At 45.5% G+C, this 19899-nt stretch overlaps 1 protein-coding gene across 1 annotated transcript in view; it reads left to right on the top strand.

Annotated features, from left to right (window-relative positions):
- The first annotated feature begins 7048 nt into the window (after positions 1–7048).
- Positions 7049–19899, top strand: part of LOC144102151 (uncharacterized) — a 35712-nt gene continuing 22861 nt past the window's right edge. Inside the window, exons 1-2 of the mRNA XM_077635467.1 lie at positions 7049–7187; positions 7849–7916. Of these exons, the coding sequence (XP_077491593.1) occupies positions 7049–7187; positions 7849–7916 (207 nt within the window). The remainder of the gene's footprint in view (positions 7188–7848; positions 7917–19899) is intronic.

The following is a 19899-nucleotide window of genomic DNA, read 5'->3' as shown; positions in this document are numbered from 1 at the left end:
TGTGTGAGTCGACGTGATGGCCTTTTACGTGACTCTAACGTACGTGACCCTTTTGGCAGAAAAAAAAAAAAGAACTTGGCAGGCTCTGAAAAACAACAGCTGATAATTTCTGTCCTGTTTGCCTTTCCATTCAGTATCAAGTTTCACTGATAAACTGTGTATGCAGCAAAAGAAAACATTTTCTTGCTGCCACAACACCCAGCAGAGCTGAAATATACACCCTTCATAAGATAACCTTATCGATAGTAGGGACGGTCGCTAGAGTCGTATTTCCGCGTATATAGAGCTGTTACCCGAAGAGGGTTGTAGCACCGAAAAAGACAACACATAGCAAGCGAGACTGGACAGGCGCAACTTCCAACTGTTTATTCACCGCGTATGCGAATGAATATAAGGACAAATCAAGATGGGTACCAAGAACCACACATGAGCGCGAAGCTTTTACAAAAAAAGAAAGCGGATAAAAGATAGGTGAGGCCCACACCTATCTCACACCCGTGTGTCTAAAAAAGCAGTTTCATTTTTATCAATGGAGATAGATGGGGCGCTAACAAAATCGCTACAGTTTCTTTTAATATAGAAGGCCTCCAACAGTTCACTTATAAATTAAAAGAAATTGTAGCGATTGTGTTAGCGATTGTGTCCCGTCTCGCTTGCTATGTGTTGTCTTTTTCGGCGCTACAACCCTCTTCTGGAAACATGCACCAACTAGCCCCCCCCCCCCCCCCCCCCCCAACAAGTATTACATAGAGCGGCTAACTGAGTGCGAAATAGCATGTAGAAACCGCTAACGTTTCTCAGATTTAAGTTGCAAAACCCGTTTCCTGTGCACAGCTGTAGAAGAACGTGATGTCTATTTCTTGCATGTTCTCGGTAGAGCCGAGACAACAACACGAGTCAACACCCTTTCTACGTTTTTAGTTTTTGTGAGTTTAAGCTGCAGGATATGTATTAGTGAAAAAGTGCTTTTTCAAATTTTTACAATGCAATGGCTTTTTTCTCACGTCCCTTTGTGATCAGATGCCGGTGTCGTAGCTTGCAAGCTTTACAGAGCATACAGAGAGTATTTTTGCCCAGGATGCATTGACAGCACAAAGAGCAAATCCATTTCTGGCCTTGTTTGCAACGACACACTCATTCGTCTATCTTGCAATGGGTGGCGCAGCATGCCCGCCATCTACACGCCGCATCCAATAACCTTCTCCGGCTACATGCTCGTCACGCAGGGGACCCGAAAGGCTCCGTTTTCAATGCATAGCTTGCATAGCATAGCACAGAACCATAGCATTGAGGCAAGAAAACGCATCTTCACGATGCTCTTTTTTTAAAGCGCGAGAATTAACGTTCGTTAATCCAATTGCCCTCTATGGTCTTACATACCAGATCAAGCTACACACAGCAAGAGTGCGAACGGTGAAGGTACGACCGTGAAACGGGTTTCTTTTTCAAGTTTTACCCTTTTTAACGAGAGACGCCGGAAAATCATTCGGGCTGCAAACAACTGTGTGCTCGGTTGTGTCGGTGTCGCCGGTGAAGTAGGCGTGTTCTCTCCTGGATTACGTTTTCAACGAAATCCAACTTAATCACCCACTCACGATAAGCCTAGACGATTATGTTTTATTAATTCGGTCTCTTAAACCACACTAAGCAGAGCTCTGGGTGCAGAACAGATTGTCTGCGCAGCTACAAACTTCTTACCATCGTTTCTAAGCTGCGGTACAAGCCGCGGAAATCATCCTGCTCTTTACTAATGCTGCTTATGTCTGTGCCGTTATGTTGTTCCCTAACGCGCTCGAAGGCAGTCGATGCGAAAACCGTGATGGTAAGCTGCTCCTCGCGAGCTGTCTACTGTTTTTTTCGTGTGGCAAGGCAGATGTACGCCCCGAAAAATATCGCTTAGCCCATGAATGACGGCGGAAATAAAACAATGCGTCAGCGCCGTGCGAGCTAGATTTACTTGTTGGCTCCGGAAACGTAGCTTGTGTTGAACAGCTCACCTCACACTTCGCAAGTATGTTCATCCAGTTTTGTGAGAATGAAATTGTGTGCTTAATCAGTGTTCCGATACAAAGGCGGCATAAAATTATTTCGAGGAGGCCGGCCTGATGACTATATCCTTACCATTTTTCTGTCTTTCGCTTGAATAGGTGCAGCTTGTTGTTTACTTCCTTCGCCAAAATAGATGCATTTTCTGGCCTATACACAAAAGCTGGAAAGATTCTAGCGCGCGCGTTTTTGAAGAGCTTGTCTCTGTCCCCAAGAATTATCCGCAGCCGATATTCCCCATTGCATGCTTTTGAAGTGGTACTCGTCGCCCTGTTATACTGGAAAGGTACTTCGCACATCCGGGTCTTTTCTATTTGAAAAAAGAGGGTTACCGCTTTCATGAGGCAGTGGACATTCTTGTACAATAGCTGGAAAGTCTAAAATATCTCGATTTTTTCCCTTTGAAGCAAAGAATCGAAAAAAACGAGAAATTTTAAATTATACATGATCCCAGCCATACTTTTTATGCTTTCATCTTTGGTTGCATCGGATTAGCATTTTCACTCTTCATTTCGCTTCGAATTCTCAGTGTTGGTTTCTTGCTGAGTCTTCGCAGTAATAGGAAGGGCAGCACTCCGGGAAGTCAAGTCCGGTGCCGTTCACAGTCCCGCAGTAAGGGTCCTTTCGGATATCGCTATATAGACACCTGAAAAAAGAAAAAAAAAGTGATTTACCGGGTCAACGTTTCCATGCCCTAAGAATTTTCAGAAGCTAACTGAAAGTCAGCGGTGGTAGCTAAAGGACCACTGTGTTCTAGTAGGCAAAGTTAATGGGGTTGAAAAACGAAAGGGGCATCTTAGTTGTCGTGAAAAAAAAATTAGTATAAAACACGCTGCAGGTACTAAAATATAAAATTTTTCGTGAAGAGTATAAGCAGTTGACGTCATCTAGCAGCTTGCACTAGTTTACCTAAGAGACTGGGGGATAATTTAGAGAAATACTTTTATTGTGAAACATACGCACAGCATAAATAAACTGTTTTCAAAGTTCGCGCCCAGAACAATGAGTTAATGAAATAGATTCGTATTTTACGTCATGGCTTCACTCCAGTCGTCATCACCGATAGTGGTAAAAAAGAATTATTATCAGAGCTTCAAATCTGTCGTTTCTTCAACAACTTCAACGAAAATATTCGAGGAATGGAGTGAAAATTGATTGCACATAAATGTTTTGCCAACTGCGTGGAATAATCTGCTGATACTACTATTCTTGTTTGATTAGAATTTAACTATTAAAACCTTAGGTGAACTGTCATCGTATTTAGGTGGCAGAGAGCTAGGAGAATGAAAGCGAAATAAGCATCTCATAGAGACTGTTCCAAAGTTTAGCACTGTCCGTAAAAAGCAAATGCTCTTTGATTTTCCTTTCCAGTGCGTATAATAAAGCATTAAAAATCATTGGTGCTAGATAATAATAATAATAATTGGTTTTTTTGGGGGGAAAGGAAATGACGCAGTATCTGTCTCATTTATCGTTGGACACCTGAACCGCGCCGTAAGGGAAAAAATTCACAATAGTGATCTATGTGCACCCCATATCAGATGGTATTTTTTTTCAGAACATAACTTATTGCACATTAAAACCATCTTTTTGACCACTCCGTAGAATAAGAAGGATTCCAATCACATTTTTAGGAAGAATAATTAGGCAGTTTAGAAAATTGGGTAAGAGCTAAATTTTTTGCACTAGCTGAAACACCAGAAAGCCATATGGGAACGCAAGTTAAGCATTCAAAGGCCAAAATTTTGACAATTAGAAATTTCCAAGACACTAATATAGAAATATTGAAGGTAATAGTCCATTAATTTGATATGTAGCAAAATCGTTCTTTTAAAGTGTTTCCAACGATCGCATTTAACAGTCAAGACTGCCATAGCAAACAAATGGGGAGCATTTTTGACGATAGCAAAAACGTGAATAGGAAAATAAATACAAAACTGCCGTCGGGTGATCTGCAGATATATCTTTTGTTATAGTGAAAACTTACAATATATGAAAAAAATTGTGTTCATAAAAGGTTTCCCGAAAAAACATTTTTGTGTCCAAAAATGCTGGGTATGTATATTCATGTTTATAGTACGCGTTGAATTTATGGGCGTTAAATATTCACAGTAAATTTAGAAAACCCTCGTGCGGACACGGCCTCAAGCTACGCTGCGAGTGCTGTTAATCGTGCAGGTCAAAGGAACCCTCTCTACTGAAAGGCATGCTAGTGTTTGTGGTTCGTAGAAGCAGCTACAGAAGTGCTGCTTATAGATAAGAAATAAACGCAAGTTGGAAGTTTCCCCATGTAATATAGACTTTTTTAACACTGTTTTTCGCCCTTTTCAGCTCGGGTGCTCTTATCGTAATACGACCACGTCCACTCACTTTACACTGGAGAGAAAGATAGGGTGACTGCGTGCACGCTGGCACTGGGTCTTTGACCTCCTCTTGAAAAAAACGAAAAACCTTATGCCATACTGCTCTTTGACCACAAATGCCCTTGCGCCATGAAAATTCATCATCATCATCAGCGCCCTTTCATAAGGAACTGATGCACTTTTAAACACTGACTTGGGGCACGCACAGGATAATGCAGGCTCCATGCTATCAGATCAAGCCTGTTAGGCTGCATGCAGCTTAACTATGTAGATGAACAAGCTTTTTTTGATGAGCAGGTATGCTTTCGAAGCCTTTACAGGCCAACATTCTAGGCCACACGTAGCCCTTAGGAAGCTGGTCCGACGCTTAGTGAGCTGCTACACTGCCATTTCATGGCATCGCTATATGGGCTAACCACCTGGGTTTGGCACGTATGCAGACCTTACACTTAGTATAATAATAATAATAATAATAATAATAATAATAATAATAATAATAATAATAATAATAATAATAATAATAATTGATTTTTTGGGGAAAGGAAATGGCGCAGTATCTGTCTCATATATCGTTGGACACCTGAACTGCGCCGTAAGGGAAGGGATAAAGGAGGGAGTGAAAGAAGAAAGAGGTGCCGCAGTGGAGGGCTCCGGAATAATTTCGACCACCTGGGGATCTTTAACGTGCACTGACATCGCACAGCACACGGGCGCCTTAGCGTTTTTCCTCCATAAAAACGCAGCCGCCGCGGTCGGGTTCGAACCCGGGAACTCCGGATCAGTAGTCGAGCGCCCTAACCACTGTGCCACCGCGGCGGGTCGCAAACATCCACCGTTAACCATTTCAGTACACCACATATGCATAAAAAAAAGATTCATATCTGCGCGTTGTATGCTACCCGATCCTCGTATGGCTGATGAAATGAGACTGAAATAAATGTATGTGCCTCCCTGAAAGCGCTTCCGAAAATGTTTAATGATGCATGAGAACGGTGCATATGAAACGTGATGTTCATCAACCGTTTCAGCGTTCTGCTCTATGGTATGATTCAGACATGAACAAACCAAACAAGGAGAAGGGCAGAGCCAACACGGTTCTCTAAGCGGCGGCCAGCTTTTGGTTCTGGCGAGAAAAAAACAAACAGAAGAGCATACGGAGAGGTGTATCAGTCCGGAAAAGTACACATGAGCGTGTCTATCGCCATCGCGTCGGCGACTATTTAAATCTCGGGGATCGATAGACGCTTAGACATGGATGTTGACACGCGCGATGGTTCTGCTACATCGACCCATCGTGCCCAGAGGTTATTCGGCGTTGTATGCTTCGCATCCGTCTTTCCTTTCGACGAGCCCCCGCGGCGTAGTTTGCGTGGGACCCTTGTTGCGATGTTACCCTGGTGCATTCTACGATTGCTGCACATTGACATTCGCGAGCAAGGTAAAAAGAAACGTATTATTCATAGCGGCTGCGCACGTTCCCAGCATGGTTGGCAGTTTTTAATTTTTAAACTTTAAATTGTATGCTCATAATCTTGAACATTTTTTTCCCAGCTCATATTTTATATTTCATTAAATTGTAACCTTTTAAATATCTTACATACTAATGGAAAAACATTGACATTTTTTTCTGAAAATTTTCTAAAGGTATGTGTTTTCACAACGCATTCGAACATTAACAAATGTAATTTGCGCACAGAAAGAATTTGCTGGAGCCGATAGCTTCAGTCTTGTAGTCTTGCATCCCCGCGCAGAGTTCTAATTTAGCTAAAGTTAAAAGCTCCTACAAATTGCTTCTAGATAAGAAGCATGTCTTTATTTAAATTTCGCCCTTGGATTCAAATCTGCTGCACCAGTAGCTACGCTATATTTTCTTTCCAGCGCTCAAAGTATCAAAACAGGCCCGAAGCCGAAGAGATCGGCCGACGCAGCCACACCACGTCAGCTTGATGATTGCCGTGCTCACATTGCCCATACCGAGCCTGGTCCTGGTTGCTCCCACCCGAGATTACCTCCGAGGTACGCGATTTCCTCATAACGACACCTGCCTCGGCGCCGTTAGACACGTTGGCTGCTGCGCTCATCAAGCGAGCAACTGCGTCAGAGCATCAGAGCACAGCCGGATGCAAAACTAATCTCCTTCGAAGAAATGGGGACCACAAGCCTACACAGTTGATGCGGCGGTCCCAGCAGTTTCTAGGTGACAAGGCTGTCACCTTCGACCAAGCCTTCCTGCGTGAGCTGTTCCTTCAGCACCTGCCATCGTGAGTCCACATGGTGCTCTTCGCCGCCCATGGTTCGTCTTTGGAGCAGCTCGCCTAGCTTGCGGATTACGCAATGGACACCTTCTGTTCGCCCGTTTCTTTCGGCGCTGTCTCGCGACCTCACACCCCGCCGTTACCTGTTCCCTCTTGATTGGACATGCAGTGCCTCCGTGGCGAGTTCAACGCCCAGCTTGCCCGTCCATCTGACCAGGTCATCAGTTCATGCCCGTTCCACTTCTCGCTGTCAGACGTCACATGACCGCCGTAGTCCAACACTACCTGCTCAAGGCGGCGAGTTCTAGTACTACCACACCTTCGGGGAAGAGTCGAGTCGGTGTGCTCCACCCTGCATCGATGATCTCCATTTCTTCAGCGGCGATGGTGAGCAGCACATCCAACACCTCCAACAGCTTTTCCAGCATGCATCTCTCTGAATATGGCCCAATCATCAACAAGGCCAAGTGTGACTTCGGCAAGCCGCAGTTCGACTTCCTCGGCCACCGTGTTCACCGCTCGGGTATCTATCCTCTTCCATCAAAAGTCAAGGCCATTCAAGAATTTCCGCAGCCTTGTTCAATCCGTAAACTCCGCAAAATTTTTCGCCTTACCAACATTTAGCGCGGCTTTATCCCTCATTGCGCAGCCCTCCTCAAACAATTGGCGGACATGCTTCAAGGCCAGAAAGCCAACTCTGCAGAACTTACATGGTCTTTCGAAAATGCCAAAGTGAAGCCATAGCCGATGTTGCTCGTCTAGCCCATCCGCGTCCTAATGCACCGCTACGCCTCATAATCGAGGCTTCCGACAATGGCTTTGGAGCTGTACTTCACCAGCTCGAGGATGGTACGCGGAGCCCTCTGTCCTTTTTCTTCCGGAAGTTCTGCCCTGCTCAAAAAGCTGCCATAGTATTTTTGGTCGTGAGCTTTTAGCCATCTACATGTCCGTTCTCCATTTCAATCACCTCCTCGAGGGTCAGCAGTTTCAAACTGTTACCGACCATAAGCCACTCACTTTTGCCATGACGTCGGGAAACAGTAAATTCTTGCCACGTTAAATTGGCCATCTCTCGTACGCGGTGGAATTAACGATAGACATCAGACATGTGCAAGGCCTTGACAATGCCCCAGATGACGCACTGTGACGTGTCACTGCTTCCCTCACTTCTACCGCCTCGTCAGCCAACATCGTGTTTGCCACCCTCGCCACAGCACAGTACCAGGACGCGGAAATCAAGGACCTTCTCAAGGTCACCGGCTTATTGGCTCTTCGTGAAGTTCTTCCTTCGTGCCCCGCCCCCATCTTTTGCGACACTGCGACACGCACTCTCCGCTCTCTCGTCCCCTCAGCGTTTCGTCGCCTTGTTTCCAATGCCGTCCATGGTCTGTCCCATCCTGGAATTCGCGTCACGCATCATCTCATCGCAAAACGTTACGTCTGGCCTGGCATCAACAATGACGCGCGCTCCTGGGCCCGTACCTGCCTGGTCCATCTAAAACAAAGTGACACACGACGTCTACATTCGCGTTGGTCCCTCCGCCATCAGCACGTTTCGAGAACGTCCACGATTGATATTGTAACGGATATAGTATATATATTTACAGAGGGGATTTATATGTACAGAAAGAGACAGCAGAGGAGCCATAGAATAAGGGCCAGCGCCGGAATACATTTCGTCCTCTTCATCCACTACTAAGGCAAGCACCATGCTTCGTCATCATCTTTGTCCAAGCTTACGGCCCTAACAATGTCTTCGGGCCTTGGCCACCTTCTGCTGGATATTGATATCTGCTTACGTGCATCGATCGTTTTACTCGCGGGCGGGAGCTTTTCCTCTACCGGATGCCACCAGTGACACTATCGCCAGAACTTTCGTCGCCGGCTGTGTCACGATACGAAGTTCCCAGGACAGTAGCCAACAAACGTGGTTCCCAGTTTGAATCTTCCGCTTTTAAGAGCCTTATGACTCTAGAACTTCTCGAGTTCGCACTACCGCTTACCATACCGTCGCCCACGGCATGATGGGAAGGCTCCATCGTTCGCTAAAGGGAACCCACAAAGCACTGGATACCACTCACTGGACTACATCCCGACCACTTGTTCTGCTTAGCCTCCGGGCTACTTCAAAACAAGATCTCCGTTGCACTCCGGCAAAACATGTCTTCGGCTCACTCCTGCGTCTTCCTGGTGAATTTTACGACGTTACTGTTTCGACTCCAAGCCCTGGTCCCACCGATTACAAAACGGAGCTGCTCAGTCTTTGTCGTTATCTCAGAGCTCCTGCACCTCACAGCAGACTCGTCCACCTTCGCATGTGCCTCCTGAGCTTGCGACTTGCACTCAAATTTTCGTCCGGCGAGATCCGGTCTGCAAACCGCTACAACGTCCCTACGACGGCGCCTCCCGTGTTGCCGAACGACAGTCGAAGATTTTTATCGTGGACGTTCACGGACGTCCTGACTACATTTGTATCGACCGCCTGAATCCAGCCTTTACAGCAGACGTTCTAACCAGTGCACTTTCCTTTGCGGTTTCCCTGTCCCAAGCTGCCTCCTGTCAATCTACGCTATCTTCTCCTGATACTCCAGAGGAGCGAAATGTCTTGTTCCGGCTCCCAGCTCCATCGGGTTCCTTCATTAGCGGGGGGGGGGGGGGGGGCTGTAGCAGCAGCACCGGTCTCACGCAGCACAGATGGCAGCGACCGCCGATGAAGACGGCACCGAGGAGCATCCTGGTTGGGCCTCCTCCTCGTGCTCAAGTCTTCGCGAGTCTGTTCCGGCAAGCTCATGGCAGCGCATCGGGCCCTATCACTACTGCCCATAAATCGGCTGATGTTTCCCTCATTCCGGCCTCATACTGGTTGACGCGACTCCTTCTATTGGATTATCATATTGGATTGTACAAGTTCTATTCACTAATTCACCCTAATTCATTTTCTGGGGTAGGCTTAATTCGAAAAATTTGAGGGTCACTTGAAATTTTTTGGGGAGGGCCTTGATCTGAAATTTGGAGGACCTCACATTTTTAAATTTGGCTCGGCCCTATAATCGCTCCAAGAGGGGTCACGCGGTGCTGATGACGTCACGACTTTCTCAATTTCATGCGTAGATCGCAGGCAGTCTTCATACCCCACTGGCGCAGTGGTGCAGCGGGCGAGTGGTGCGCCACTGCCCGAGCAGGTGGCTATTTTAAACTCTGTGACCGGTGGGGCTTGTGAGGCCCAGCCTGGTCTTCCCGAGCTCTCGTCAAGCACATGCGCTGTACTACGGTGGGCAGGTGGCAAGTGGATTGAATTTGGCGATGCAGGGCAGGTTGTGATGACGTCACAAGGTCACATGACGTTTTACACGACGATACTTTGATCGGTCATCGGAGGTCACGTGACTCAGCTGGCAGAATTTCTGCGCATAAAAACCGGAAATAGGATGACGAACGCCTAAATGTTGTCGCATTAATAATGTGCAGAAAACTTCGTACTATTGGCATCCGATGAATGGCGAAGGAAACATCAGAGCAATTGATCCGCATGCTTCGACGGCGGCGTCATTTTAGCCTCAGATTGTATTAATTCTTCAGTTGATAGTGTTTCTGGAACTATTGATTACCTGAAGTATCGTTGAGCCGAAATGTATAAGACCTAATATTTTGAACAGAAGAAAGTCGCAGCTTTTGCAGACATCAGTTCAATTGGTTGATTGAGGAACAGTTTACTCTCTGAAGAAAACCGAGCGTCTCCTTTCGCCCTTGCTTAGTTTTGAAACGCATTTCGATCCCTTTATCTTTTTAATTACATTTTATGCAAAGAAACATGAAGGCCCATATAAATGCTCATCGATATCTTTCTCAGGATTTTGAGTAAGTACTAACACCTTGTCTCCCAATGACCTTGGGTGAGCCCTTTAGAAACGTTTTTCAAAACTCCTCAAGTCAACGACGGCTTTGTGAAATCCCAAAATAATACATTTCTTTCCTTGATTCCTGCCCCTCAGTTTTCTGTCAGCAGTGGCTAAATGCGTGCACCACTTAACCGATGCGAATCATTTAGCGTTATGTACCCGGCGATAAGTCGAGCTTAATTTCTAGAAACGTGAACGAACCTGCAAAAAAAGCGTATACATCTGAAACATTCGCAGAGACACCGCATACAGAATTTATTCGCCGCTCACTTTTTCAACACTATAGAAACCTGCGGAGGAAAACTGCATTGTTCTTTTTTTTCTTTTCCAAGGTAGATCCGTCGTTGAGCGTGATGCACCCAAAAGGCCACATGGAGATCGCTTTCTCCTCAACAATGCTTCGCTTGGCGCAGCTGTGTCTATCATACATGCATACATTCAATTTTGCGAGCTTTCACCCTTTCCCAGCAACTCACATTTCACCGCTATTAGAAAAAAATGGCAAAATAATGTTTCAAGTAGGCAAATGTTGCAGGCTTGTTTGTGCATTGTTATTTTTGAACTGATAGAAAATGCGTAGGAAGTCATCCCCCTGTCTCTATGGTGTTTTGTAAGGGCTCAAGCAAGCAGGTGGTAGAAGCTTAAAGGTCAAAACAAACAAACTTTCCTCGAAAACAGGCTAGGCTTTGCATAAGAGAAGTCCTGTCGTTTGTAGAAGCGGTTGTTTGTTTCACGTTTCTGCATTATCTCTTGGCTGAAGAAAGAAAACTGAGCGCCGAGCGTTGTACGTTTAACCACTGCGCTGCGTGCGACTTGCAATGTTTGTAGGTAGGGACCGTTGATGTGTATAGAACATCGATCGAGTACACAACAGCTGTGTCTTACCGGTACTCACCTACGGGGCTGAAATGTTCAGGCTAACGAAAAGCATGCAGCTCAAATTAACGACAACGGAGCGAGCTATGTAGGTGTAAAGTTAATAGACCGGAAGCGGGCAGAATGGGTGAAGGAACAAGCGCGGGTTAATGACATCCTAGTCGAAATCAACAGAAAGAAATTGGCTTGCAGGGCATGTAATGCGAAGGCAAGAAAACCGCTGGCCCTTAAGGATAACGGAGTGGATTTCAAGAGCAGGCAAGCGTAGCAAGGGGCGGCAGAAAGTTAGGTGGCCGGATGAGTTTAAGAAGTTTGCAAGCAAATGGTGGATGGAGCTGCCAAATAACATGGTTGTTTAGAGATACATGAGAGAGGCCTTTGCCCCGCAGTGGGCGAAGTCAGGCTGATGATGATGATAGTGATGCTGCATGCTTTGAGCTAAACAGGGTTTCCCGCTTAGCGAGTTTGGTAGTACTCGTAAAGGAAACAAATCAATGCAAGGTAAAATGTTGTTCTACGTTTCCGTGTCCATACAAATGTCAATATTGATTTCGCCCATCAGCTCTTATCATTAGCGAACAAAAACACGTAGGCTGTTTAGAGCTCTGGCTGCCACAAGAAATCCCAAATAAACTGAATTCACTAACCGGTTTGATAGAACGGTACCTGTAAAAGGTACACGGGCTTTTCATCACTTCAAGCCTTCTTCTCACACACCTGTGTATTCTGGACTTAATTCGTACTCAGTGACCCTGAAGCTTGAACTGTAGAAACTTTAATGAATCCGCCAAAGGACTTTTCAGTACAAAAACATCAGGGGCATCCACCTGGAGTGCGGTGAAACTGGTTTTGTTTTGAGCGGCCGCCGGCATGCACAGCAGTTAACATCCAGCGCGGAGTCGCGCCGCGTAAATATGCGTTGGCTAAGCTTAAAATGCTTTCATTTTTATTTAGTTCCAAAATTTATAGCGTAAACGAGAATGAATGGCATTGCGTACGCAATAAGTTTCAAATGTTCACTAGAAGAGCCTCACTATGCAACATACCGCTGCATACACCAGAAAAGCATTTTGCGCTAATAATTCTAAAAAGATCTGGAATATTATCAATTCAGTTATTTAACCCTCCGTCAGTAAAAGAGCACTGCCCACATCCGACTATTCTCCACTAACAACTCCTATTGCTGATAGCTTTAATAATTATTTCTACTCAGTTGGCAATAACCTACAGTCCACTATACCCGTAAATATTAATGTTATTATGCCAATGCGGAAAGAATCTTGTTTCGTCTAAGAACATGTAACTGTTGATGAGGTCATAAGTACTGTTAAATTAATTGAGTCAGGAAAGACGACGGGCAGTGATAAAATTTCTTTTTCATTTATTAATTGCAACATCAGTACATTTCGGCGAAATTTGGCGTCACAAATAAATAAAGCATTTTATTCTGCTAGTTACCCTGATACGTTAATGGTTGCCAAAGTTATACCGATATTGAAACATGGCGATCCTATTGAGCTCGGAAATTGTAGACCAATTTCTATTCTCAGTTGCGTTAATACTCTGTTTGAAAAATTACTAGCCCGTCGTGCAAAGCTGTTCTTAGAGAAGAATAACCTTCTTTAGCCTAACGAGCATGGTTTTCGATATAACAGGTCAAAGACGACCGCTATATTATCTCTGTGCAAAAGTATTAATGAAGCTCTTGATAACGACAACATTGCAATCGGAGTATTTTTAGGCGTTAAAAAAGCATTTGATACTGAAGATCATATTATTTTGTGCAAAACTCTAAAGCTATGAAGTTAGGGGTATAGTTATTGATTTCTTTAAAAGCTATTTATGTGGTCGTTAACAGTGCGTAATTGTTGACGGGGAAGCTTCTAGCCTTCTGCCGATTCGCAGGGGGGTACCACAAGGCTCAGTTCTGGGACCTTTGCTTTTTGCTCATTATATAAATGACTTGCCGGACTGTTTAACTAGTGCTCTCGCTGTAATGTATGCCGACAATACAGCTATTTTAGTAACATCTAAAAGTGAAACTATAGCGGAACTCATAATAAACAAAGAGCTTCAGTATTTAAATGAGTAGCTTTTGTAAAAATAAAACTATGTTTGAATGCTGCCAAACTAAATACATTATCTTTAAATCAGCTTATAGGCGCAAGAATATGCTGCCTTGCCATACACAGCTAGGCAGCCAAGAATTGCAACAAGTGTTAACAGTTCCTCACCTGGGCATTACACTGGACTGTGAATAAAACTGGAAACCGAATTTAGATCACCTCTGTAAAAAGCTGTCATATTCGTGCTTCGTTCTGACAAAAGCACGAAAGTATGTTGATCTGGCAACTTTAAGGACAATTAGTTTTTGCATATTTCAGTCACATATCGCATACTGCATTGAGGCTTGGGGATTTACCTATCGTACATATCTTGAATCTTGCGTAATATCACAGATGATAGCTTTACGGTTTGTTAACTCGGCAACACCTGGCACCCCGTCGGGACCGCTGTTTATGGACTACAAAATAATGCCCTTACTTAAACTGCGTAATTACCGCACCACTTTACTGGCATACAGGATAATACACAACCAGGCTCCCTTTCCGCCAACTATGTTTTCTTCACCTCACAAAAATTCACGCGCAGTGTCGGAAGGCAAATTTTTTCAACCTCCCTCTCATAACATCTATGGCCACCGGCGCCTGAGGTACACAAATGCGAAAGCTTGGAATGATGTTTCCCTAGGCATTCTTCCTGCTTTCTATAGTTCTAAAGCAATAACACTAAAAATAATAATTTAGCGCTTGATTTTTAACCACGCGGTTGTTATGCAAACAATTAGTAAATGGCATTTATTCATAGGCTATGTGATTTAACTCTATTAGTTAACATGTGTGCTATGTGGATTATACAGTGTATTTTGTTTGTGGTGTATGAAGTGCATATCATCATCATCATCATCATCATCATCATTTATTAACCCTTAAGGGTCCCGTTGGGACCATACATAAGGGGGGGGGGGGATACAAAGTGTCCGACGGTCATACATATGACAAGGCAGACAAAATAGAGAAAACTAGTCGAAGCAAAAGAGTAGCAAATTAATGTAGTCAATTAAAGAAAATGTGAAAAAGAAGCACAAAGAAATACACACTACAGAAATACGTGTCCAATAAAGTGTTTGATTGTTTTGCAGTGCATCATAGTTGACACAAGGTATAGGAAAGTTTTATTCTTTGAAATGGTCGATGAGTAGCTGCCTAAAGTTGAAAGGATTTGTCTCAACAACAATGTTTTCGGGCAGGTTATTCCAGAATTCGATCGCACAAGGAAAAAACGATTTGATGAATGCATTGGTAGAGCCGTGCAAGCCCTGTATGCTAAAAGAATTAAATAAGCGGCCAGATGATCGTACCGCAGTGCGCCGAAGGTGTTCCCGAAGGGCTGGAAAGTTAAAGTACAGTTTGTGGAAGAGGCAGAGAATCGAAAGATTTCGGCGAAGCGCTAATGATTTCAGACCCAGAGATGATTTCATGACGGTAACACTGAGCCGAGGTTTGTACTGCGATGTGATGAAACGTGCTGCCCGGTTTTGGATGGCCTCGAGTGAGTCAATCAGGTAGGCCTGGTGAGGGTTCCATATTGTTGAGCCGTATTCAAGTTTGCTGCGAATATATGTTACATATGCTAGTTCTCTGATGGCTGGGGGAGACATGGCAAGTGATTTCCTGATGAATCCAAGTGTCCTGGAAGCACTAGCGCATAATTTTGTTATGTGATCTGCCCACTTTAGATTGGTCGTTATCTCAATGCCGAGATACCTGTATGAATTAGTTTGAGACAAGGCTATTGAGTTCAGGGTGTATGAAAAATAAAGATTGGAGCGTTTGCGTGAAATGTGCATGAATTTGCATTTTTAAACGTTGAGCTTCATCAGCCAGTCGGAGCACCAATTCTGGATTCTGCTGAGATCTTGCTGTAATAATGTCTGGTCACTGCTGTTGCTGATGCGGCGATAGATGACGCAATCGTCCGCGAAAAGACGGACGGTTGATGAGATACCAGAAGGTAGGTCATTTTTATAATCATGTATCTGTTTGCCTGCACAACACTGTTGATTGTGCAATGTTGCTGTAAACAAGTGGTTGGTTTACTGTGATGATATAGATGAATGAAATGAGTGGTCGTTTGTTTTTCATTTTTAGTGTGTGGTCTTGTGTTCGTGCGTGCACTATTCCGCCTCACTCTTTCATATTTATGTGTATGGATCCGTTACTAGCCTTTGGCTGTGGATCCGCACAGCTTTGTGTATTGAAGATATACCTGAAATGACAATAAATAAATAATAATAATAAGACCCTTTTCGTTATCCTCCATTTTTGTGCCGCGTAGGTGAGTAGCGGTAATATACAAGTGTTGCATACTTTCCTTTTGAGAGATATTTGCAAATTGCCATTCATGACCCGAGTGAACCAGCCATATGCGCTTCACCCCATTCTTAATATTAGTCTAACGTTCAACGGAATACCGTCTGGTCAGGATTAAGCATAATAACAGGGTGAAGTTTGGGTCACTGACCAAGTCAAAAACAAACGAAAATGATGTTTCGGGTCCCGTACGGGACCCTTGTTCACAATAATACTGTCAAAGAAGAAGGCGGGATTATATAGTCTTCAGGATTGTTCCTAATATTTTTGCGTAGATATGATGAAGAGAGCCTTGATTCCTGTTCAAGGTGTCTTTCGTCGTCTGGATGACTAATGATTCTAGATGCAGCCTAGATGCAGTACTGGTACCTCGTCTAAACAGATATGTAGTCGATGGCAGAACTTTTCCTGAATCGTTTCATATAAACTTCACAAAGCATAGGTATAAATGGAGAATCATCAAGAGACGGTGGACCAATTTGAGTTATTTATGGTAGTACTTGCAGGACTGCCTTTGGGTATCATGCGGCCAGGATGTGCTTCCGTGAGTGGCGTGAAGTGGCAAACAGGCGCACAGATTTCCTTTGGTACTCGTCTCGCCCTTGGTTGCCTATGATAAAGAAGCCCACAAATCCTGAAAGGAAGCTGCTGGTGTTGGGTGGGCAGCGAGTGCCAGAGAGGTTCCAGGGAGCGCTGAAGTTCGGTCCGAAGTTTTGCATCCAGCACACACTCGACAAAGTGAAAAAATTGGCTCTTGGAAGGTCCATCTCGCGTCATTTCCGGCAGGAGGAGCGGCCTAGGTGCGTCATTGAATGTGTTGATGCTTTGAAAAGGACGCAGGATGGGCGGGGAAAAAAATCTCAACTTCGCGCCGTTGGTTAATTTCGTGCAGTCCGAAAAGTTGGGGCTGACTGTTTCTGATAAAGAGGGGCATTTTGTCATTCTCCCGGAAAAACTGTTGACTGAAAAAGCCAACAGTAGCCATCGCAAAGAACTTTAAACCATTGCCTGCCAATGTTAAACAGCAAAAGCTATAAGCCTTGACGTTACTGGTGGAAATGAATCTACAATAGCTCCACTCGTCTGTTAAGAATGCTAAAGCCGACTGTCTGGATGTATTTTTTTTCAACAAAAACGCATAAGCCCGATGTTCCATTCCGCCGTATTGTTACAGAGCGAGCTACATGGCGACATCGAACGGCCACATCGAGGATCTGGATGGATACACAGATTGTAACGGAAGTTAATGCTAGACCTCTGTGAGCGATACAACCTAGTTATTGTAAATAGAGAAACTAAGTCTGAGGAACTAATCACATGGGAATCTCGTAACAGGCAAACGACCATTGACTAATGCCTTATGTCGCAGGGTATCTATAGCAAGTTTGCAATAATGGAAATGGACGAAGAGGGGAAGTACAGCCTCGGAAGTGATCATAAGCGTATTAGTCTACAGTTGGGATTGCTGCCCAAAAGAGAAATGCAGGGAAGTCAAAAAGAGAACGCAAAATTAAATGACGAACAAATAGCTCTAATAGCGGCCGGTATAGAGGAAGCAATAGAGAAACGTCGCATGGAAAAATGGGATTATTATCAAAACTACTCATTAGTACAAAAATAAAAGAAGTAAAAGCAGTAAACCGATGGAGAGGAAAGAGGAGTAGCAATCAGCATCCCCCAATTAAAGCACGCCCTTGCAGCGCCTCCCGTGCTAGGCCATTTCGATCAAGACGCCGACACTGAACTCCACACGGACGCCAGCAACCAAGGACTAGGGGCAGTGCTTGTGCAATTCCAGGACGGCGCCGAGCGGGTCATTGCCTACGCCAGCCGAGCTCTTTCGAAGGCAGAGGGCAATTACTCGACAACTGAAAAAGAGTGTCTCGCTGTCATCTGGGCGATCACCAAATTCCGGCCCTATCTGTACGGTCGCCCTTTTCGCGTCAATACCGACCACCATTCGCTGTGCTGGCTCGGCAATCTCAAGAATCCCGCAGACCGCCTTGTTCGGTGGAGCCTGCGGCTACAGGAGTACGACGTCACCATCATCTACAAATCCGGCCCCAAACATAATGACTGACGGGGGCTCGAGACATAGTGTTTTTCTCGAGCCCCCGTGAATCCGGCGCCAGGGGGCGATAATGACGACTAGGACGGCTTCCTTGGGGCATTGGACACGGCAGGTATGGCTGCTCGGCAGCGCAATGATCCTCAGATTCGTCAGCTGATGGCACACCTGGAAGGTCACAAAGACGTGGTGCCCCGCATTTTCCTGCGTATTCTGCCGACGTTCCGGATTCTGCACGGCGTATTGCACAAGCAGAACTTCGACAGCAGCCCGAAGTCATGGCTCCTTGTTGTGCCAGAAGACTTGCGCGCCGAGGTGACCGAAGTTTGTCACGGTGATCCTACAGCTGATCACCTTGGCTACAGCCGAACACTTGCACGTATTCGAAAAAAGGTATATTGGCCGCAACTTCCTAAGTACGTCCGTCACTACATAAAAACTTGTCGAGAGTGCCAAAGGCGGAAGAGACCTTCTACACGACCAGCTAGACTTCTCCAGCTGCTCTACCCACCGCATGCTCCGTTCCACACAATCGGAATGGATTTTCTCGGCCCATTTCCAACGTCTAAGTCGAGTAACAGGTACATTATCATAGCCACCGACTACCTAACCAGATACACCGAGTCCCGAGCACTTCCGTCAGCGACGGCTGCTGACGCAGCTCAGTTTTTTATTGAGTGTATTTTACTCCGTCATGGTGCCCCTGCCGTTTTGATCACTGACCGGCGTGCCGCGTTTCTGGCACAGCTCACACAAGAGATCCTCCGTCTCAGCTGCACCAGCCACCGCCGAACTACGGCGTACCACTCGCAAACCAATGGGCTGGCGGAGAGGCTGAACAAGACGATGGCTGACATGATTGCCATGTATGTGGACGTTGCCCATCGCAGTTGGGACGAGGTACTGCCCTACGTTACATTCGCGTATAATACCGCTGTCCAGGAGACGTGGAACGGGGAGTCCACCTCTTTGGACTCATCTACTATATGTCCAGGAGACGACAGGTATGTCCCCTTTCCAACTGGTGCATGGCAGACCGGTCACCACGATGCTTGATGCTATGTTCCCACACGAGCCGTCTGTCGACGTAGTCGATGATGCCCGTCTAGTCTGCGAGCGCGCGGAGGAAGCTCGGCAACTCGCTCTACTCCGCCTCCAGCACCAACAGCATACAGACGCTCGTCGGTACAATCTCCGTCGACGCGACGTCCATTTTTACCCTGGGGACGAGGTCTGGGTGTGGACGCCGGTACGCCGTCGAGATGTCTCCGAGAAACTCATGAAGCGCTACTTTGGCCTGTATACGGTTCTTCGCCGCATCGGTGACCTGAACTACGAGGTGCTGCCCGAAGGAATGCGACCGTCATCTCGTCGTTTCCCCCGCCCTGAAATTGTGCACGTTGTCCGGCTTAAGCCGTATTACACGCGATAATCGCCTGCATTTCCCACTGCCTTCTTTATCGGCCAGCAAGATTCCTGGACCCCTATGTGGTTTTCCGCCAAGTGTTTTTTGCTCTCGGGTTAGCATCGGGACGATACTTCTTTATAGGGGGAGGTAGTGTACCGAAGAGAAAGTTGAAGCGCGATTGCCGCGTGCCGACGACGACGCTGCTGCTGGCGGACCTGCCTGTGTTTCTGTGTTCTTGTGTTCCTGCTATCACCACCTCTGCTCGCCGCCTGCCTCTACGTCAAGCAAGCCATGACAATATGAGATTTCAAGTTTCTTACAGAAAAACCTTGGTTCACTAACAACTGATGATCCGTTTCTTGTGTCCAAATCCCTGGCTGTTGTTGACTATTTTAAGTGTCATAATCCGGGTTTGTGCAGTATGTTCAGAATAGATGTTCAGGACTTATTTCATTCACTTCCGCACAATAGCCTGCTACGATATGTTACCAGGGGTATAAAAGATGATAATGACGAAAACGATTTCATTTCAAAATGCGGGATGTCTGTGG

Source organism: Amblyomma americanum, chromosome 8 (genome assembly GCF_052857255.1).
Source record: "Amblyomma americanum isolate KBUSLIRL-KWMA chromosome 8, ASM5285725v1, whole genome shotgun sequence".
NCBI classification, from domain to species: Eukaryota; Metazoa; Arthropoda; class Arachnida; order Ixodida; family Ixodidae; genus Amblyomma; species Amblyomma americanum.
The sequence above is the reverse complement of the archived record's forward strand: the minus strand, read 5'-3'. Positions and strand labels throughout refer to the sequence as shown.